The sequence below is a fragment of the Sus scrofa genome, chromosome 10, assembly GCF_054392235.1.
Source record: "Sus scrofa isolate SSC_HxYL_T2T_F1_AM1 chromosome 10, Sscrofa_HxYL_maternal_Yorkshire_Landrace_v2.0, whole genome shotgun sequence".
In the NCBI taxonomy this organism is placed as follows: Eukaryota; Metazoa; Chordata; class Mammalia; order Artiodactyla; family Suidae; genus Sus; species Sus scrofa.
Genome location: NC_139392.1, coordinates 20910026 through 20932813, shown reverse-complemented (window position 1 = coordinate 20932813; position 22788 = coordinate 20910026). Strand labels below are relative to the sequence as shown.

The 22788-nt window shown below is 43.2% G+C and overlaps 1 protein-coding gene and 1 long non-coding RNA gene across 16 annotated transcripts in view; one reads left to right on the top strand and one right to left on the bottom strand.

Annotated features, from left to right (window-relative positions):
- Positions 1-7786, top strand: part of SMYD3 (SET and MYND domain containing 3) — a 752343-nt gene extending 744557 nt beyond the window's left edge. For 2 of the 3 annotated variants that reach the window (XM_084978701.1, XM_084978702.1), the window contains exon 8: positions 7462-7781. In XM_084978701.1, coding sequence (XP_084834827.1) covers positions 7462-7563 — 102 coding nt within the window. In that variant the 3' untranslated portion in view covers positions 7564-7781. 3 annotated transcript variants of the gene reach the window in all.
- The window catches only part of LOC106505102 (uncharacterized), a 59110-nt gene that overhangs the window by 9364 nt on the left and 26958 nt on the right, over positions 1-22788 (bottom strand). For 3 of the 13 annotated variants that reach the window (XR_014817514.1, XR_014817513.1, XR_001299189.3), the window contains exons 3-5: positions 9952-10030; positions 6805-6903; positions 6162-6258 (exon numbers count right to left, since the gene is read on the bottom strand). The exons of 4 other annotated variants lie outside the window; for them this stretch is intronic. This is a non-coding gene — a long non-coding RNA (uncharacterized LOC106505102). Of the gene's footprint in view, positions 1-5530; positions 5661-6161; positions 6259-6804; positions 6904-9951; positions 10031-22788 lie in introns of all 13 variants that reach the window. 6 more of the 13 variants (XR_014817510.1, XR_014817512.1, XR_002336129.2 and 3 more) reach the window with 4 other exon arrangements.

The window sequence follows — 22788 nt, the reverse complement described above, 5'->3', positions numbered from 1 at the left end:
TTGTGATCTAATGCCAGAGGTTCTTACCACGCATTCATTTCTTTTCCCTCTGATTTATATCCGTATTTAAATCCTGCTTGGGGAAGTCATTTTAATGGATTCCCTCAGGCTTATAGCAGAGAGTATATGAGATCCCTGATAAGCTTAATATATTTTTATTAAAAATTAATAAGAAAGCTATATTGTTTGCAACGTTAAATCATAATTTGATTTGAATTCATTTTATGTAATACATGGCCACAGTGCTAAAATTGCTTTTTTTAAAAAAAGCTGTGATAAGATTGAAATCAGTCCTGGGGACCCTATCTTTTTACTCCTGAGTGAACCATGCCTGTCGTGGGGCAGACAGTCTATGCTTCCATTTCTCGTGTGACATTTAGAGTCTGTGCACGGGGGCACCAACCCCCCGTTGAAGGCTTCAAATGGGTCTTTTGTGGAAGATTACGTGCACGCTCTTTTTAAATGCTACCATTAAAAAAAATAAAATTTAATGGAAAGAGATAAGCTTTTCCCAGCACAGGCCGGCTCCAATTTTATATTTCCTTAATCTGTTTTACATACTGCTGCAGGAAATTAAACCCAAATTGCCCTCTCTGACATGCGCGTGTGTGGCAGTTGGGAGCGGCGGAGAGGGGAGGCAGACACAGAGCTCCAGGAAACAACTGTTCTGGTTTGTCAGAGATTTATGGTAACTTTCGGGTGGGGAAAACAGCCCCTCCTTATCTTGCTGCACTGGGGGGGCTGTGGCCACCCCGGAGAGCCTGCCCATGCTGACAGCAACAGAGGGGTCCCATCCTACATCTCCGAGAACTGCCGCCCCAGCTCACCTGCAGCCCAGGTGACATCCAGGACAAGGACCAGATACCCTCCTGGCCAGGTCCAGGTTTCGGCTTCCTATACACTCCACTTGACACACACACACACACACACACACACACATACAGAGAAAACATAGGTGCTGTCCTATCTCGCATAGTTCACTAAATCCTACTCCTCCCTTTCCTCTCTTCTTTCTTTCCTTTTCCTTTCCAGCCCACCCATCATGCAGAGAAAATGAGTGTTTGCTTAACAATCGCACTTATGTTTTGGTTTCACCTTCTAGACGAATGATATGGATTTTTTTCTAGACTCTTCAAATTGGTCCTCTGCTCCCAGTTACACCTATTTCCTCTCCGCTTCTAGCCACCGCTGGGGATAAGATCTTCTGATCTTAGCATCTCACATCCTACACATCCGCACCCAGGCGTTGCCCCCAGCCCGCTCTTGCTTCTGGTGCCGCATTCAACACCAATAAGAGAACACAGGACATACCAGGCACATCCTGACTAGAAGATCTTCGTCCCCCTCCGGGTGTCTCAGAAGCCCCATCTTGGAGACCCTCCAGGCCCTCCTTGGCCACTGCAGACTGTTTGTAGGTGGAGGCTGCACAAGGCAGTCATGGAACAAACACTGGACTGAGTCCTGAGCGCTAGATGCTCACCCCAGCCCACCTCTCAGGCCAAACAGGAGGACACTGGACCAGATGGTCTTCACAGCCCTTCCGCCAGGAAACAGGCTGGGAGATGAGGTGTGGAAGTGAGGCCTGAGGAAGGCCAGGCTGCTGCCCTTCCTGGCTCTGGTTCTGTGGTTCTAAGAGGGCTGCGGGGCTGGAAGCCTCCTGCTGACACTCAGGCACCTGCCCTGCTGTGGGATGAGCAGGAATGAAAGGGAAGCCTCCCCATCAGCCATGCGAACTTTGGCTCTAAAGGAGGAGGCCTGATTCTTAAGGTTGGAAGGGAGGAGAGAGCAACAACTGGTTCGTGGCAGGCAGAAGAGCGAGACCTGCGCAGACGGCCAGGCCACCACACTCTCTGCTCCAGCCTGAGACACTCGTCTGCTAGAATGGGCAAGGGCTGGGTGCTAAAACTCAGGGGACAGGGGACAGACCCAGGGAGAGGGCTGCTCTTGGATGCATAGAGCCTCAAGGGCTGGACTAGGGTACTGCTGCAATGGGAGTGTTCGTGGAAGAAGCCTGGGCCTACCATGGAAGCAAAGCACCCACTGTTAAGTGGCACACAAAGAGGCAGGGCTGCCTGACAGCTTTTTTCTCCACACACCAGCCCCCACCTCTGCAGGGTCTCGGGCCTCAGCCACCACCTCAGTGGGCTCTGGAAGCCAGATGCCAGCTAGTTGTTCACATGCAGAAGCAGAGCTGAAACCACAGCTGAGCTCCAGGGCCCTTGCGACTTAGGAAGCAGGGTTGAAATCTCTCCCTGTTGCTGCACAAGCTGCTGACTTATGCCTCCACCACCGGCTGCAGGACTTCCAAGTGGACAGCAGGTGCTCCTGTGGCTGGGACCCGTCTGGCCTTAGCAGCTATTTGTGGGTGCCTGCACATAGGGGCTGGGCCGGGCAAATGTCTGAGATGCCTCCATCCATACCTCCCACAGCAGGTCCAGGTGCATGACTACTGCAATTCTGGTATCTGACCTCAGTGGATCTGTACTGGTGGTCTTGTGAAAACAATATCTGAGGGATGGACACCAGGGCCTACTGCCAGCATGCCCAAGGCTGAGATGGGGCCAAGAGCAGTGCCAACAGCAGTGTACTTTGTGAGCCTGCACAACAGGTGACAGGTGACACAAAAGAGCACACTAATTGGTGAAGAGCTCTGGAAGAGGAATACTCAGGGGCTCTTCTCCCACTGGGAGTGTGCCAACCCCACTTACTTTGCACTGCAGCTCAGAAATGGACCTGGGGCTTCTACTCAAACAACTAGGGAACAGACCTGGCCCCTGCCAGGTCAGTGACAATGGCAGAGCAAAGAGGAGATGTCACTCAATAGCCAGTGCAGGTTCTGGTCATCGTAACACCACTCACACCTCCTATCAAGGGGATAAACGGCCAGAATACACTGAGGAAAGGTGCAGCAGGCATCCACACTAAAAATCCTTGTCCCCAAAATCATTAAACCCACACAGACTACACAGAGATGCTCCCACATCAAAATAGCCCTCCAAGACCATAATAGATAATTGCTTCTACTAAACTCATAGAACAAGAGAAATAGAAGTACAATGAAGAGACAAAGAAACCACTCCCAATTACGATTCAGAGAATTCCCCTGATAGAACAATGAAATTGACCTCTTCAGCCTAACAGACATCAATTTCAACAAGGAGGTAATGAAAATACTGAAGGAATTAAGGACTATTGGTAGAAATGCTGATTACTGTAAACGGGAACTAGAAACTATAAAGAAAAGCCAAGAAAAATTAGAAAATTCATTCATCAAGACTAAACCTGAGGAGTTCCCATCGTGGCTCAGTGGTTAAGGAATCTGACTAGGAACCATGAGGTTGCAGGTTCAATCCCTGGCTTTGTTCAGTGGGTTAGAGATCCAGCGTTGCTGTGAGCTGTGGTGTAGGTCAAGGATGTGGTGTTGCCGTGAGCTGTGGTGTAGTTCATAGGCGCAGCTCAGATCCCCCACTGCTGTGGCTCTGGCGTAGGCCAGCAGCTACAGCTCCAATTAGACCCCTAGCCTGGGAACCTCCATATGCCTCGGGAGCGGCCCTAGAAAAAGCAAAAAGTCAAAAAAAAAAAAAAAAGAAAAAAGTTCAGCTGAGGCAATGAATAGCAGAATGAATAGTGCAGAAGAACAAATAGCGAAGTGGAAGACAATAGAAATCACCTAATAAGAACAGCAGATAGAAAGCCAACTAAAAAGAAAAAAAAAAAAAAGACCTGTGGGATAATGTAACGTATTCCAATCTATAGGGATCTTAGAAGGAGAAGAAAGAGAAAAGGGAATTGAAAATGTTATTAGACCAAATAGTGGCTGAAAACTTCCCAAACCTAAAGAAGCAGATCTTCAAGTACAGGAAGCACAGAGGGTCCCCAAAAAGATAAACCCAAACAGATCTACACCATGACATCATAATAAAGGCAGAAGTTAAAGAGAGGATTCTAAAGGCTGCAAGAGAGCAACAGTTAATTACAAGGGAACCTTCTAAGAGTATCAGCTAACTTCTCTACATAAACACTACAGGCCAAAAGGGAGTGACAAGATATATTCAAAGTCCTGAAAGGGAAAAATCTGCAGCCTGGGATACTCTCCCCAACAAGATTATCACTTAGGATAGAAGGAGAGCGAGAGAATTTCTCAGACAAGCAAAAACTCAAATACAGCAATACTAAACCTATCCTAAAGGAAATATCGAAAGGTCTTCTCTAAATAGAATAGAAGTAAGAATCCAGAAGAAAGAGAAAAGCACAGCTGGAAAGTAAATCACTTAACCCAATACACAGATTTAAAAAAAAAAATCAAAACATTTCTGTGAAAGTGATGACAACCACGATGAAGAGCAGAAGAGTGAATATGAAGATGTACAAGAGGACAGCAAAATCATAAAATGTGTGGAAAGAGAGTAAGAAAATGTAGATTTTTTTCCTAGAGTGTGTTTGAGCCTATATGACTACCAGTCTAAAGCAAGTAAATATAGGAAGGGGTTAACGTATTTGAAAAATAGGGGAAAACACAAAAACATAAAGTAGATTCACAAAAACCAAAAAGAAGCATCAGGACCAAAGAAAATCATCAAACCACAAAAGGAAAAAGAAAAGAAAGGGACAAGGAAGAAAATAAAATCAATGGGAAAACAAGATCTAAAATGGCAATAAATACATATGTATCATAAATTACCTTAAATGTCCATAGACTCAATGCTGTAATAAAAAGACACAGAGTGGCAGATTGGATTTTTAAAAAAAAAGAGCCTACAATATGCTGCTTACAAGAGATCCACTTTAGGGCAAAGGAGACATATAGAGTGAAAGTGAGAGAAGGAAAAAGACATTTCATGCAAACAAATGACAAAGTGGGAGCCACAATACTTATACCAGACAAAATAAAACAGGCTATAAAGAGAAGTGCAGTTGTAATGATAAAAGGAACAATACAAGAAGAGGATATTATACTCGTCAACATCTATGCACCCAATACAGGAGCACCCAAATGCATAAAACAAATACTAATATACACAAAGGAAGAAACTGATGGGAACACAATGCCACGGAGAATTTAACACCCCACTCACACTTTGGATGGCACTTCTAGACAGAAAATCAGTAAAGCAACAGAGATCCTAAATAGTGCAATATAACAGCTAGGCTTAATTGACATGTTCAGAACATTACATCCAAAAATAGCAGAATAAACATTCTTTTTTTTTTTTTTTAATGGCCACACCCATGGCATTTGGAAGTTCCTGGGCCAGAAAGTGAATCCAAGCTGCAGCTGTGACCTATACTGTAGCTCTGGCAACTCCAGATCCTTTAACCCACTGTGCTGGGCCAGGGATTGAACCCATGCTTCTGTAGTGACCTGAGCCACTGCAGTCAGATTCTTAACCCACTGCACCACAGCGGGAACTCCCAGAATACATTCTTTTTAAGTACACATGGAACATTCTCTAGGATTGAAACAGTTACATGGATACTAAACAACATGCCTCTAAAAAACCAATGAGTGAACAAGGAAATTAAAAAGTACCCTTGAGGAAAATAGAAATGAAAACATGACCATACACGATCTATGGGATGCAGCAAAATCAGTTCTTAGATGGAAGTTCACAGTGATGCAGGCCTTCTTAAAATCTCAAATAAACAACCTAACCCACCAACTACAGGAATTAGAAAAAGAAGAATAAACAAAACTTAGTCAGCAGAAGGAAGGAGATAATAAAAATTAGAGAGGAAATAAAATTTTAGTTAAAAAAGAACAGAAAAAAACCCAGTAAAACCAAGAGCTGGTTATTTGAACTGGTAAACAAAATTGACAAACTTCTGGCCAGGCTCACCAAGAAGAAAACAGAGAAGACCCAAATAAAGTAAGAAGTGAAAGAGGAGAATTCACAATTGATACCACAGAAATGCAAAATAATACCTAAGAGAATACTATGAACAATTATATGCCAACAAATGTAACAACCTACAAGAAACAGATTAACTTTCTGGAAACATATAGCCCACTAAAACTGAATTAAGAACAAATTGATAACTTCAACAGACCAATTTCACCAGAAATGAAACAGAATCTACCAAAAAGAACACCCTTATAAACAGACATCCAGGGCCAGAGAGCTTCACAAGCGAATTCTACCAAACTTATAAATAACTTATACCAGTTCTTCTCAAACTCTTCCAAAAGACTGAAGAGGAGGGAACACTTCCAAAGACATCATGCGAAGCCTCTATCACGCTGGTACCAAAACCAAAGACCTGCCAAAAAAAGAAAATTACAGGTCGATGACTTTGATGAATAAAGATGCAAAAAATCTCATCAAAATTTCAGCAAATTAGAGTCCTCACTGTAGCTCAATGGCTTAAAAACCCAATGTGGTGTCCATGAGGATACAGGTTCAATCCCTGGCCTCACTCAGTGGGTTATGGATCTGGCATTGCCCCAGCCTGCAGTGTAGGTCACAGATGTGGCTCAGATCCAGTGCCAGCATTGCTGTGGCTATGGTATAGACTGGCATCTGCAGCTCTGATTCCACCCATAGCCTGAGAGCTTCCATATGCTGCAGGTGCAACCATAAAAAGAAAAAAGAAAAAGAAATTTAGCAAACTGAATCCAACAACACATAAAAAATATCACACACCATGACCAAGTGCAGTTCATTCCAGGGTCACAAGATAGTTCAACATATGCAAATGAATCAATGAGATAACACCACATAAACAAACACACAAAATGATCATCTCAATAGATGCAGAAAAAGCATTCCATAAAATTCAACATGCATGAATGATAAAAACTCTTACCAAAGTGGGTACAGAAGGAACATATCTCAATGTAATAAAAGCCAGTTGTGACATCCACAGCCAACATAATACTCAATGGTGAAGTCTTCCTGCTAAAATCTAGACCAAGACAAGTATACCCACTCTTACCACTCCACTTCAACAGTGTTGGAAGTCCATGGCAATTAGACAAGGAAAATCATAACAGAAAAGAATATATATATACACACACATATATGTAACTAACTCACCTTGCTGTACAATAGAAATTAACACAACATTGTAAATCAACTACAATAAAATTGTTTTAAAAAGAATCCAAAAATGTGTATACATTATATGCATCAGTGCATATAGTTGAAAATTAAATACAGTATGGAAAAATGACAAATTTAACATGGTAGTTCATCTTTAATACTACTTAATAATTTCAGTAACTCTTCTTAAACCTCTGTAACTACCCCCACCCAACCTAAGTGCTAACCACCACCCCTAAAGATCAGAGCTGGACACTAGGTCCAGCGTGACTCAAGGGGTCATTGTGCTTGCCTCGCACCGCATTACAAAATCACCCTGGTCTCTTCATCTGAGGACTGCAGGCCTCTCTGGCATCCTGGAGTCCTGGGAAACGACAAGGAGCAGGCAGAGATCTAATCCATCTCTCTCTTTTCCCTGTAGGCTTTTGATATTATGAGAGTGACACATGGCAGAGAGCACAGCCTGATTGAAGATTTGATCCTACTCTTAGAAGAATGTGACGCCAACATCCGAGCATCCTAAGAGAACCCCATTCAGGGAGAGACGGCTTATACCTTTATTGAATGCCTTACTGGGGTCACACACTCTGTTATTTTGTTTGCTGTGTGAACCTCCCCTCTTGGCAATGCTGTTGTGTGTTTATGTAGCTAAATCAAGGCAGACATATGGTTTGCACACCATGAGAATCCTTAGTTATAGAGAAACACGATTATAATAAATATTAAAAACTTGGTTGAAAATGCCATCTGGCAGTTGTTTTCCTTGCTTACTCATGAGTAATTTTAATGTTCACTATTTCACATTAAAGATAGAATATCCTATTAAAAGCATAACAGAGTAGACTGTAACTCTCTCCTTGGATAAAAATCAATCCTTTCACATTTGCTTCCAAGCAAAAGCTTACTGCCTATTTTTGGCAAAAAATAAGATTTTCAGCTGTTGTCTTCACTGCTTGTGGTAAGTGACATGTGTGTCCATTATTCACTTCCAAATCCATCTCCAACACAAGAAGTTTTATCCTAAATCCTAGAAAGAAGTCACGTTAGGTTTTCTTCAAAAAGGACAGGCGATCTTAATGGAAAAGAAAAAAAAAATGTCTTTTCCTATGTCTCACGGCTCTTTGCGTAACTCGTTCTGAGCATTTTATAACCCTTCGCGTGTGTCACGCTTTTCTTTTGAAATTTTTTTTTCTGTAATTCTCTATGTTTATGGATCGAGCATATATGATCTGCCTCGCACGAAGCTCCTGCAGGAAGCAGGGTTCTCACACCCCAGTTCAAATCAGGCTTTTCTCCCCCCTTTCTCTCTAGGAGCCCCCGATTCTATGGCATGCTTTTCTACCTTCTGCTTTAGACAAACACAGAAAACCTCTTCTTTTTCCTCCCGCAAAAACAAAGGTAAGTCCTTTCACAGCTCAGTGATGCTGTAAGCAGTTTGGTCCCTCAGGCTTAGCGGAGACACTGGTCGCGGCGGAAGCCACCCGCCGTGACCTGTGTTTCCCCAGTTCTGTTCAGGAGCCTCCCCAACCCTCACAGAGGGAGTGGCACGTCCTCTGGCCACGTGGCTGCACTGCGGCAGCAGCGCTGTCACAGTGACACTTGGGCCTCTGATCACGTCGGCAGGAACCTGCCTCATTTGGCAGCCGGGAAAGCTGACTGATGCCTGGAAGGGGGAGCCTACCTGCCAAACGCCTGGTGGTCACTGATCGCTGAGACGTGCCCATCTGCACGCTGATGAGCCCCTCGGCCACATCATCAGCCTGCCTGGCTCCAGCCACTGTCGAGTACCAGGCGCCTCGAAAGCACACAGTGTCTCTAACCAGCCACGGCCCCCGTGTCTATAAGTTAGGAAACTGAGGCCCGGAGTTAGGGCTCGGGGATCTCTTCTGATTTATCCAGTGACCTTGAGAAAGTAGCTGAATCTCAGTCTTTCTCAGAGACCAGTTCTACCCAATGCCACAAATATTTATGGAATGGTTATGGCGTTTTTAGGAAAAAGAGATACCAAACCTGAATAAAAATGTGCCCCTTGTTGTCAAAATGTACACCGTCTGGGAGAGTATTTGTATTAGGCAGCTTTGATTGCATGACAAATGACCCACAAATGTGCTGATTTTGTTCATTATTCTCTATGGCAGCGATGTGGGCTGGACAGTTGCTTCTGGTTTGGCCCAGGCTCCACACACCCCTGGCCCTATAAAGTCCCACTGCAAGGGGTGGAAGTCTGGAGAGGAAGAAGTTGTGGCCATGTGTCCAGTTGCCCGTAGCAGCCTTTGCGCTACCGGGGGTAACGAGCATTCAGGGAATCTGGCGAACTCCGCTGACCTTGGCTTGGGCACCTCACTGTCAGTACTTGCTGGTGGGTCCGCTGGGGAAACGAGGATGACTGGGCCACGAAGCTCACTGGGCTGGTCCAGCCTTCTTCACGTGGCGGGAGGGTTCCAGAAACAGGAGGCAAGCCCCCGGGTGCAAGCGCTGTTTACAGCTGCTTGTGTCACACTTAGTCACGTGCCATGGGCCAACGCCAATCACAATACAAGCCTAGAATCAGGGGTGCTTCCAATTCCATGGCCAGAACATAGATCTGGGGAGAGGAAGGCACTGTGGTCATTGGTGCCGCCCACCCCAGCAGCCTGCAAGCCGTCTCAGTGTTATGGAACATTTAGTGAATCTGATGCCATCCGTAGACCTTCTTCCTAGAGAAACATACATATGAGCAATTTGCTTGTAGGATCAAGGATTCTTGAACTCTCCTATGGCCCATTAATAGACTTCCTGGGGTCCTTCATCTAATAATAATTTTTAAAAAGAGACTTGCTTCCTTTCAAAAACACTGCGTGTTGTATGGGTTCCTCATTTTAAATTCATCAGGAAAAGAAAAAAGCCATAACAGGTGGAAGGAGTAACTTACATGCCAACGAGCAGCGTTCCCAGAATGAAATTTATCAGTCAGTGATGATCCCGGATTAAGAGATTTGCCTTCATGCCTCCTAGAGAAAGCAGGATAGGCTTTTAAATCCCTCTCAGGCCACCTCCAGTTTTCTGAGGAAAGACGTTTAAGAGGGAGGGCCCCAGTTTGCACCAACTTTTAATGGAACGCAAACACAATGGTAAATAAACATTTACCAAACAACTCTACCGCAAAATAATTTTGGAGAAGGAGGAAGGAGATGGAGCACATAATTTAAAATCCATGTCACCCATGGCTGACAATTTACTGCTGCCCCAGTCTCCGTATGTGCTGTTTCATTAATCCACAGTCATTGTAGCGGCGGGCTTTTTTCACATCAGTAACTTAAAGCCATTAGTTGCTCCTCTGGGATGAGAGCACATTTAAACTGAAAAGGAACACGCTGGGCATAATTTATGGCCGTGCCACGTGAATGCCAAGAGCGCAGAGGAGGAAGGCTGCCTGGCAAGCCTGCTGACTGTGAGAGCTCAGGTCTGGCTTCCTCTAGCCGAGCAAGAGTGCCGGGCCGGTGGAGAGGGCAGCCGTCCTCCTGTGAAGCCAGACAGCCCCAAGCCACAGAGGCTCCTGAGCCAGGATCCATGGCAGGGATCAAAGAGAAATTCCATACGTACAGGCCCTCCTCTGAGTTATGTCTTAAAAATTCTTTTCTGGGAGTTCCCATCACGGCTCAGCAGTAATGAACCCAACTAGTATCCAAGAGGACTCAAGGATGCGGACTCAATCCCTGGCCTTGCTTAGTGAGCTAAGGATCCGGCATTGTTGTGAGCTGTGGTGTAGGTCACAGACGCGGCTGGGATCCTGTGTTGCTGTGGCTGTGGGGTAGGTCGGCAGCTGCAGCTCCGATTTGACCCCTAGCCTGGGAACCTCCATAAGCCGCACATGCAGCCCTAAAAAAGCAAAAAAAAAAAAAAAAATCAAAAATTCTTTTCTGGCCCAACCAGGAAGTGACCATCACTCCGAGTAGGGGTTCCAAGGGGAGACGATTCTGAGCATTATCCGTGGTGCATCATAAAATTCTGTGACACGCAATCACTGGCAGCAGCTTCAGAGAAACAGCAGAGCCGTGCTTTGGCCTGAGCTCTGTGAGAGATGGAGCTGGGTGAGGAGGCCCAGCAGCGCCACCCCCAAAGTGGGACGCTCGCCTGACCTTTCTGAGGTTTGTAAACATCAAAATGCTACTGGCTCGCCGTCAATATGTTCAGAACCAATTGAAAATGTATCAACACTCAATTCTCTGCTCTTCATGTCAGCTCAGTTCCAGCATCATGCTCCTGCCCTTTGGCACAGAAACTCAGAGTCACGGACTCGTCCCTTGTCCTTGATCAGAGGAGAAATTCTGTCTATTCACCCTCTGAAGTGCTTTTTTAAGTGTCAGCCATTCTTGTCCTCACCCATTCGCAGGCTCTTTGCGGGCCCCGGCACCTCTGCAAAGACTTCCTCGGTGACCGCCTTACTCGCTGCCCTCCTTTCCCAGTCTTCCATCTAAAGGCCAGTCGTCACCCCAAAACACCGAGTTTGTCATTTCCTCATACAACTCCTCTGCCCAAACACTTACGGGGCGCCCCACTGCCACAACCCTCAAAGTCTCATCTTCCGACTGGCAAGGATGATCTCCCGCTACCGACTGCCATACTAACTGGTGTCCCTGTGAGCCTGCCGAGCCAGCTGGACCACCCCCCAGCCCACTCCAGTCTCCTGAGTGATGCCCTCTTCTTTATCAGGTCCTTATTCTGTTCATATTAAGTGACCTTTCTTCTCCATCTATTCAAATCTCATTCTCAAAGGTCTAGCCCAAGTCTCTTCTTTCTTTTTCTACTTTTATCTATTTATTTTGTCTTTTGAGGGCTGCACCCACGGCATACGGAGGTTCCCAGCCTAGAGGTTGAATCGGAGCTACAGGTGCCAGCCTACACCACAGTCATAGCAACTTGGGATCCAAGACACATCTATGGCCTACACCATAGGTCATGGCAATGCTGGCTCCTTAACCCACTGAGCAAGGCCAGGGATCGAACCCACAACCTCATGGTCCCTAGTAGGATTCGTTTCTGCTGCACCACCACGGGAACTCCCAAGGCTCTGCACTTTCTCAGTGCTCCTAGGGAGTCTACTTTCCACGCCTTTTTAAAATCATGAGTTCACTCTAACACCATCAATTAAAATCCAATACGTGGGATGGCTTTTCATCTTCCTCCTTCCATGTCTGTACTTCTCTCATACACACAAAATAGTTGCAAAAAGTACGACTATGACCACTACTAACAGAAAACCTACCAAGTAAAATTTAAGATTCTTTTCTTTTGGGTCATGCCTGCAGCATGCAGAAGTTCCCAGGCCAGGGATCAAACCCCCACCACAGCAGTAACCAGAGCCACAGTAGTGACAATGCTGGATCCTTAACCTGCTGAGCCACCAGGGAACTCCAAGGTTCATTTCTAGTGTTCTTTATTCTTAGGCAAAAAAGGCTGTATTTTCAAAATACTATTTTTAAAAAATTCTTTGAATTAAATTTTCCTGGGTGATTATGTAATCAATCAATTTGATATCCAATTAGATTTATTATTCAACTTTAGGGTTTGCCCTATTGATTTCTGCTAGTATATAAATGTCAATATGTATATTAATACATATTATATATTGCTATTATAAATAATGCCCTAATGAAAAACTCTGTGCCTGTGTTTTTGCCTATTGCTAGAGATCTATCTTCAGGGTAATTTCCTAAAAGTGGCAACTGCTGAGTCAAAGGGTAAATGTATATGTAATTTTATTAGTTGTTGTCAAATTTACATTGAGAGGGGTTATATAATAATGCCTATTTCCCCTCAGCCTTGCCAACAGTATGGGCTGTTCTAAGCTGGTAGGTGAAAAAAGGTATCTCAATTTAGTTTAAACTTGCATTTTTTCTCATTAGTGAAGTTGGATGTCTTCAAATATTTAAAGGCCTTCATGAGCTACCTTATATTTTTCTCCATTTTTCTATCAGTTTTTTTAGTTTCTTTTTCTCTTTATATTTAGGGAGATTGTCCCTCTCTAGTATTTTTCTTTTTTTTTTTTGTCTTTTTGCCATTTCTTGGGCCGCTCCTGCGGCATATGGAGGTTCTTGGGCTAGGGGTCGAATCGGAGCTGTAGCTGCCAGCCTACGCCAGAGCCACAGCAACGCAGGATCCAAGCCTCGTCTGACCTACACCACAGCTCATGGCAACGCCGGAACCTTGACCCACTGAGCAAGGGCAGGGATCAAACCCGCAACCTCATGGTTCCTAGTCGGATTCGTTAACCACTGCGCCACGACGGGAACTCCCCCTCTCTAGTATTTTTAATCTCCCACCTGGTCATTTTCTTCTTCTTCGTTTTATGCCTACACCTGAAGCATGTGGAAGTTCCTGGGCTAGAGGTTGAATCAGAGCTGCAGCTGCCAGCCTACACCACAGCCACAGCAATACTAGATCCAAGCCGCATATGCAAGCCATGCCACAGCTCACAGCAATGCCAGACCTGTTACCCACTGAGTGAGACCGGGTATCTAACCTGCACCCTCACGAACACTATGGTGGGTTCTTAACCCACTGAGACACAATGGCAACTCCTGCTTTTTGACTTTGCTTTCGTTTTTGGTCCTGGGTTCCTGTAGACAGAATTTTCAAAAACATTCCAGAAGAAATCTACTCCATGATAAATCAGACTGCAGTTATAAGGCTAAGCACCACCAACCTTCCTCATATGGTTCTTGATTGTTAACAACTCAAGAGTCGAACTGATATTTAAAAATTCATTCTTCTACGACCTATTCTATGACCGTCTCATCTTCAGCCAGCATCAGGTTCTTGACCTTCACTCCTCAACTATCTGGGCTCCTTACTGGCCTTGGCTTTGTATGTTGCTTCGATCGTCATTAAACCAGATATACAACTACTTGAGATGTACTTCGGAGAATCCCCTCTGTTCAGACATGGTCCTCCTTCACCCCACTGTAGAGCAGCAATTTGAGATCAGCATCAATCTATTCAACCCAATCAGTAATCTGCTTCTTTGCCTGTAGTTTCAGAGGCATGAAGAGCCCCAGAGGAATGCATGGCGGTCGCAGTCTCCTTACTAGTGGAGCCACTGCTCTAGTCCCTGGAGGCACCATTCCTCCCTTAGAAAGACACTTAAGGAGGAGTCCCTGTCATGGTGCAGTGGTTGGCGAACCCAACTAGGAACTATACGGTTGCGGGTTCGATCCCTGGCCTCGCTCAGTGGGTTGAGGATCTGGCACTGCCATGAGCTGTGGTGTAGGTTGCAGAGGCAGCTCAGATCCTGCGTTGTTGTGGCTGTGGTGTAGGCTGGTGGCTACAGCTCCCGATTGGACCCCTAGCCTGGGAACCTCCATGTGCCGTGGGTGCGGCCCTAGGAAAAGACAAAAAAAAAAAAAAGATACTTAAACCAGCAGATCCCAAAGTCACAGGAATCCCAAAAACTCCACAAATACAAACTGTAATTGTAAAGGGAAAAAAATTTACAATACTATATTTGAATATCAACCTCGTATGTTAAAAGTAAATGTAAGTCTCCGAAATTGTGTTTCCCATGAATACTTTTTTTTCTCTTTCTTTTTAGGGCTGCACCCACGGCATTTGGAGGTTCCCAGGCTAGGGGTCGAATCAGAGCTACAGCTGCCAGCCTATGCCAGAGCCACAGCAACGCGGGATCTGAGCCTCATCTGCGACCTACACCACAGCTCATGGCAGTGCCAGATCCCCAACCCACTGAGCAAGGCCAGGGATCGAACCCACATCTTTACGGACACCAGTCAGGCTCATCACTGCTGAGCCACAAATGGGAATTCTTGGATAGTTTTAGTTCTCTAATTTTGTCTTGTCTCTTTCTTTCTTATTTTCTATTATATTTTTGTTTTATGTTGTGAAAGATTTTCACCATTTTAAACCCCAATTTTTATGAGTTTTTTCACTTCTAGCATTTTTTAAAATTTTATTGAAGTACAACTGGTTTACAATAATTGTGTTAGTTTCTGCTGTACAGCAAAATGATGCAGATATATATATATATATCTGAAGAATATATATATTCTTTTTCATATTCTTTTCCACTGAATATAGTTCCCTGTGCTATACAGTAGGACTCTAGCCATTCTATATATAATAGTTGGCATCTGCTAATCCCAAACTCCCAATCCTTCCCTCGCCCTACCTCTCCCCCCGCCCCCAACAGCCACAAGTCTGTTCTCTAGGTCTGTGAATCCATTTCCGTTTTGTAGATATGTTCATTTGTGTTGTATTTTAGATCCCACGTAAAAATGCTACCATACGGTGTTTGTCTTTCTCTTTCACACTTCACTTAGTATGATAATCTCTAGGTGCATCCACATTACTGCAAATGGCATGATTTCATTGTTTTTATAGTTAACTAGTATTCTACCATATGTATATATTCCCATAGCTTCCTTTTTTTTTTTTTTTTACCCCCCCGCACTGTTCAGGGCTGCACCTGTGGCACACGGAAGTTCCCAGGCTAGGGGTCTAATCAGAGCTGCAGCTGCCACAGACACAGGCACAGCCACATGGGACTCAAGCAAGGGTGACCTATACCATAGCTCACGGGAATGCTAGATCCTTAAACCCACTGAGCGAGGCCAGGGATCAAACCCCCTCCTCGTGGATACTAGTCAGGTTTGTAACCTGCTGAGCCACGATGGGAATACCCACATCTTCTTTATCCATTCATCTTCTGATGACCATTTGGCTTTCTTCCATGTCTTGGCTATTGTGAATAATGTTGCAATGAACATACGGGTGCAGGTATCTTTCTAAATTATACTTTTGTACAGACAGATGTGCAGGAGTGAGACTGCTGGATCATGTGGAAACTCTATTTTTAGTTTTCCATAGTGGTTGCATCAATTTAAACTCCCACCAATAGTGTAGGAGGGTTCCATCTTCTCCACACCCTCCCCAGCCTTTGTTATTTGTAGACTTTTTAATGATGGCCATTCTGACTGGTGTGAGATGGCACCTCATTGTAGTTTTGATTTGCATTTCTCTAATAATTAGTAATAATGAGCATCTATACATGTGCCCATTGGCCATTTGTATGTCTTCTTTGGAGAAATGTCTATTTAGGACATCTGCCGTTTTTTTTGGCAGGGGGTCATTTGTCTTTTTAGGGCCATACCGGTGGCATATGGAGGTTCCCAGGCTAGGGGGTCCAATCGGAGCTACAGCTGCTGGCCTACACCACAGCCACAGCAATGCCAGATCTGAGCTGTATCTGTGACCTACACCACAACTCACGACAATGCCAGATCCTTAACCCACTGAGCCAGGCCAGGGATCAAATCCACAACCTCATGGTTCGTAGTCAGATTTGTTTCTAGCTGCGCCACGACAGGAACTCCCTGCCCATTTTTTGATTGGGTTGTTTGCTTTTTTGATATTGAGTTATATGAGCTGTTTGTATATTTTGGAAACTAAGCCCTTGTCGGTTGGATCATTTGCAAATATTTTCTACCAGACTGTGGGTTGTCTTTTCATATTTTAATGGTTTCCTTTGCTATGCAAAAGCCTATAGGTTTGATTAGGTCTCATTGATTACTTTTGCTTTTATTTATTTTGTCTTTGGGGAGTGATCTAAGAAAACATTGGTATGTTTTATGTCAGAGAATATTCTGCCTATGTTCTCTTCTAGGAGTTTTATGGTCTCATGTCTTATATTTAAGTCTTGAAGCCATTTTGAGTTGTTTTGTGCATGGGGAGGCTGTGTTCTAGTTTCACTGATTTATATGCAGTTGTCCAACTTTCCCAACACCACTTTCCAAAGAGACTTTCTCTTCCCCATTTTATATTCTTTCCTTTTTCCAAGATTAACTGTCCATAGGTATGTGGGTATTAGCATTACTTTTAAATTTCAAGAGCTCCTGTTTTACCTTCCAGTGTTCTTTTAAAATATGATACTTTTCTTATTTTATGAATTCAGTTCTTATCTAAAGATGCTAATAATAGTAAGGAGAAGGTTGATTTATTTTTCTCTGCAGAATTTGTTTCTGCCAACTTACCTTTCTCTTTTTGTTTGTATTGTACTCTATCTTTCCTATAATATTTTTTCGCAAATATCTAGTGACCATTGGCTATCCATTTATCATTCAGAGTAAGATTCCTTAAAAACTGTTTGTAGATTTTTTGGCTTCCGATTACAGATGCCTGAGTTTTGTGGCACAGTCCTCTCATCAAAAACAATGAAAAATGCCAGAGGAAAAACAGAAGAATAACTTTGAAAACACTGAAGACATTAAATCCAGGCTAATTTTTAGATAAAAGGCTGTAACAGAGAAGTTATTGAACTACTAGATATCACAACCAAAGCTGTTTGTCCACTAGAGGCATTTGTCAGTGCCACATACTTGAATTTCAGATGCTTTATGGAGAAATGGGGGAAGAAGTTAAGGCTCACAAAATCTCTAAAGTGATAAGACTTAAAAGAGATTCTATTTATATTGAACTGGGACCCCACAAGGCTAAACACTTATTGTAAGGGGAAGCAGGCTCAGAGTCTTTGTATTGAAGAGTATACATGAAAAATGAAATGAAAAGAGAGGCAAAAAGAAGACCCAGTAACACTAGTGCCTAAGGATCAGAACTTACATGAATTTACTGTCCAAGCAGCAAAGCCTAGGTTGACCACAGAACCTCAGGTTGTGAACTGACTTGAGGCGACTCTCAGCTGATAATGCCCCCAAATCTCCGGCAGAAACAAATGAAAAGCCTCAGTGCAGAAGAATACATTTATCCTCAGCCTGTGGGAAATCCCACAAGTCCTTTTTCAAGGTCAGTGAAAGACCTTGAAATCAGGAACTTGAGAACAAAAGCAATATGAACATGTACCAGGAAAGCAACAAACAACTGCTACATACTCATTTTCCAAATTACAGAAACATCATACATGTATTTTAAAACAATTAGGTTCACTATTTAACTAAATAAATGATAGATTTTTAAACTACAGAGAATGAGGAATAATAAAAAAGTGAAACAGTATATTTGAAAAAGAATCATACAGATACTTGAGATTCAAAAATACTATAGCTGAAATGAAAACTGCAGTGGATGTCTTTGGCAGCTGACTGGTCAGAATAGAAGAAAAAATTTGTGGACTGGAAGATAGTCAGAAGAACTTATCCATAAGGCAGCACAGAAAGAGAAAAATATGGAAAGTGGAGTGAATAAGTGAAGATATGAGGAGGAAATAGTAATAAGGTTTACCACACATTTGATCTAAGATCCATAAAAATAGTAGAAGAGTAACAATACAGAGAGACCAGATTTGACCATATAATGGTTGAAAAATTTCCAAAACTAATAAAAGCACTAATCCTCAGATTCAAAGATCCAGTAATTTCAATAAATCCAGTATTTATCATGATAAATAACATGATGAATCACTGTGAATTTAAGAAAAGTGAAAAAAGAGAAAAATTTTAAAGTAATAAAAGTAAAAAAGGCAAATAACCTTAAAAAAAAAAAAAACCCCAGTGAGACTCACAGATGATTTCACACCAGCATCACTAGAAGTCAGAAAAAATGGAATGCTGTTTTTCTACTGCTGAAAGAAACTTAACAGTCCCCCTACAATGTTGCACTCTGCAAAAGTACCTTTCAATAGTAAGGATGAAATGAAGACATTTAAAAACAAACTCAGAGTTCCTGGTGTGGCGCAGCAGAAACTAATCCGACTAGGAACCATGAGGTTGTGGGCTCGACCCTTGGCCTCGCTCAGTGGGTTAAGGATCTGGCATTGCCATGAGCTGTGGTGTAGGTCACAGACACAGCTCAGATCCTGCGTTGCTGTGGCTGTGGTGTAGGCTGGCAGCTGTAGCTCTGATTCGACCCCTAGCCTGGGAACTTCCATACGCCATGGGTGCAGCCCTAAAAAGAAAAAAAAAATGAAAAATATAAATGACGTTTATTTTTACAAAGAGTAACAATAATGTCTACCAGGGTTAAAAAAATTACACGTGAACATTAGATAACAATAAAAGTATATAGGAAAGGAGTAAATAAACTCGAAATGTTCTAGGGTTCTTGTATGGTTCAAATTGAGAATAAAGATTCTGATTAACTTTATACTTGGTAAGTTAATTACACATGTTTTAATTTCTAGGGTAACCACCAAGAGGATACAGTTAGAGTGTATAACACTTAGAAGAGAAAAAGGGAATCATTTTTAAAATATTCAGACATCTCTCAGACAGAGACAAGGGACAGAGAACAAGGAGAAGTAGAAATTTTAAAATAAGAGGGAGTTTTTAAGCACAAAATATTAGATTTAAATCTAAATATATCAGTAATTATACTAAGTGTAATTTAGTAAACAGAGTATATATAAAAAGAGTAAACGTTTCCATTAAAATAATATCAGACCAGATTTTAAAATTCCAATTATATGCTGTTAAAGAGAGACATCTAAACAGAGGGATACAGAATTTTTTTTCATTTTTGGCCACCCCATGGCATGTGGAGCTCTGAGACCAGGAATCAGATCCAAGCTGCAGTCACAACCTAAGCTGCAGCTCCAGCAATGATTCTTAACCCACTGTGCTGGGCCAGGGATCAAACCCATGTCCCAGTGCTCCCAAGACACCACCTATCCCATTGTCCCACAGTGGAAGCTCCTAGAATTTTAAAGTAAAAGAAAAAAGTATGTTATGGACCTCTTCCTATCATGAGAACACCAAAATCACAACTAACAGCTGAACAACCATTAATGAAAAAGACTGGAATCTACAAAAAAAAAAAAAAAAAAAAAAAAAAAAAAGATATCCAAAGACATAAACAAGGAACCATAAGATGGTAGGATTGTCATACTCATAATCAAATTCCATGCCACCCAGGTGGGTGACTCACAAACTGGAGAATAATTATATCACAGAAGTTCTCCAAAAAAAAAAAAAAAGAGAGAGAAATCTCTGAGCCCCATGCCAGGCTCCCCAGTCTAGGGGTCCAGGAGCAGGAGCCCCAAGAGCATTTAGCTTTGAAGGCCAGCAGGGCTTGATTGCAGGAGCTCCAAATAACTGGTAGAAGCAGAGATTCCATTTTTAGAGGGCACACACAAGACTTCACAGGTCCCAGAACCCAGGAAAAAAGCAGTTACTCCATAGAAGCCTAGACCAGACCTACCTACTTGTCTTGGAGGGTCATCTGGGGAGGCAGGGGTAGGGTTGGGGGGGGAATGGGGATTTGGCTCTCTCCATGGGGTCATAGCAGACACAATAGGGACCTACATGAACTTTAGCTACAGACAGACATTTTGAGTCTTTGGCACTGAGACCTGGCATGACACAAAATCCTTTACGCTCCAGTGCTGGGACACTTCAGCTCCAAAACCCAATAGGGTGGGAACACAGCCCTACCCATCAGCCAAAAGGTTGGTTAAAGACACTGTGAGATCACAGTCACCTTTAGACAAGTCCCTTGATGTGGCTTTGTCCACCAGAGAGCCATGACACACATCAATCCACCAGTGGGTAGGCACCAGCCCCTTCCACCAGGAAGACTGTACAAGCCTCTAGACCAGCCTCACCCACCAGGAAGCAGGGACCCAAAGCAAGAAAATATGATCCTGCAGCCTGCAGAACTGAGTTCACAAACACAAGTCAGAACCTCCCCTGGGACCAGCTTGTGCCTAGACCTTGGGTGATGAGAGGGGAGTATGTTGCTGGGACACATAGGACATCCCCTACCACTTTTCTGAGATGGAGAAACATAACTAAGCTACTGCATATGTAAAAATATAATTAGAAATGTAAGCAAAATGAGACAGTGAAGGAATATGTTCCAGATGAAGGAACAAGATTAAACCCTAGAAGAACAACCAACTCAAGTGGAGATAGGAAATCTACCCAAAGAGAGTTTAAAGTAATGAACATATTGTAAAGATGATCCAGGAACTCAGGAAAAGAATGGATGCACAGATCAAGAAGTTACAAGAAGTTTTTAGCCAAAAGTTACAAAACATAAAGCACAACCAAACAGAGCTAAAGAATACACTAACTGAAATGAAAAACAACAACAACAACACTAGAAGGAATCAACATCAGAATAAATGAGGCATAAGAATGAAAAAAAATCAGTGAGCTGGAAGACAGACTGGTGGGAGTCACTGCAACAGAACAGAACAAAGAAAAAAGAATGAAAAGAAATGAGGACAGTTTAAGAGCCCTAGGGGTCCCTGAAGGAAAAGACAGACAGAAAGGGCCTGAGAAAATATCTGAAGAGCTAATAACCAAAACTTCTCTTACATGGGAAAGGGAAAGATCACCCAAGTCCAGGAAGTGCAGCATTCCATACAGGATTAACCCAAGGAAGAATACCCTGAGACACAGAGTAATCAAACTGAGAAAAAAATTAAAGACAGAGAAAATACTAAAAGCAACAAATAACATACAAGGGAAGCTTCATAAAGGTAACAGCTGATCTTTCAGCAGAAACTCTGCAGGATGAAAGGGAGTGGCGCAATATATTTAAAGTGATTAAAGCGGAAAAACTTCAGCCAAGAATACCTAGCAGGGATCTCATTCTGATTTGATGGAGAAATAAAGACAAGCAAAAGCTAAAAGAATGCAGAACCACCAAATCAGCTTTATAACAAATACCAGAGGAACTCTCTAATTGGAAAAGAAACAAATACTGAAGGACCTCTCTAAATGGAAAAGAAAAGGGCATAACTAGAAAGAAGAAATTATGAAATAGGAAAACTCACCAGTAAAAGCTAACATATAGTAAAGGTAGGAAATTGTCCACACACAAATGTGCCATCAAAACCAGTAATCCTGAAAGTAAAGTATGAATGCAGGATATTTGGAATTCATTTGAAATTAAGAGATTGGCAACTTAAAACAAACACACACGTTGCTTCTCAGCCTTTTTGATAAAATCAGGTGTAGTATAGACATACACATATCAAACCTCATGGGAAACAGGAGAGGATGGCAGAATAGTAGGACATGAAGCTCACCTATTCCTACAAATACAGTGAAAATACATCTATATGTGGAATGATTGGCTGCATATGAAAAAAAAACTGTGTTTGGCTGCACAGAAACAGCCTGAAGGGACTAGAGTTTAGGGTGATCACATCTGAGGGTGTTGGCTGAGGAAACCTGGAGGGCAGACACTATTGTTTGGGGCTGTTGGTGAGAAGGGGCTGGATCCATCAGGACAGCCTTGTTCCCTACTCATGCTCTCAGGTGGTAGGATGCCACCTGCTCCAGCTCGAGGAGCCACAGCCCGAGCAGCTGCTGCATAGCAACAGCTAGGGAGCAGCCCTTTGCCTTGGGGCTACAGAGGATGCTCCCACAAGCCTACCAGCAAAGGGAGGGATTGCAGGAACAGCTGCTGACATTGCCAGCTATAGGAAACAGTCCTGAGAGCTGCTTGGTAACAGGTGGGGGTCGCAGAAGCTATTGCTACTCCTGCCTGCTAGGAGTTCTGTGAACCGTGAATGACTGCCACCTCCCTCAGAGGACTTCATCCCTAGCAGCCACCTGGCTCCAGGAGAAGTAGCATGTTATATCTGCTCCCTTCATGTGCTATGGGTACACGTGAGCCCCCACCATCCTCGAGAACTCCAGGAATGGACACCAAGTGCTGCATCTACACACCTGCTGTCAAGTGGACCACAAACATGGAAAGTTAGACAAAATAAGACAACAAGGAAATAGCTTTAGGACAAAGGAACAAGACAAAAAAAAACACAAAAAAAACATCAAATGAAGTGGAGACAGGC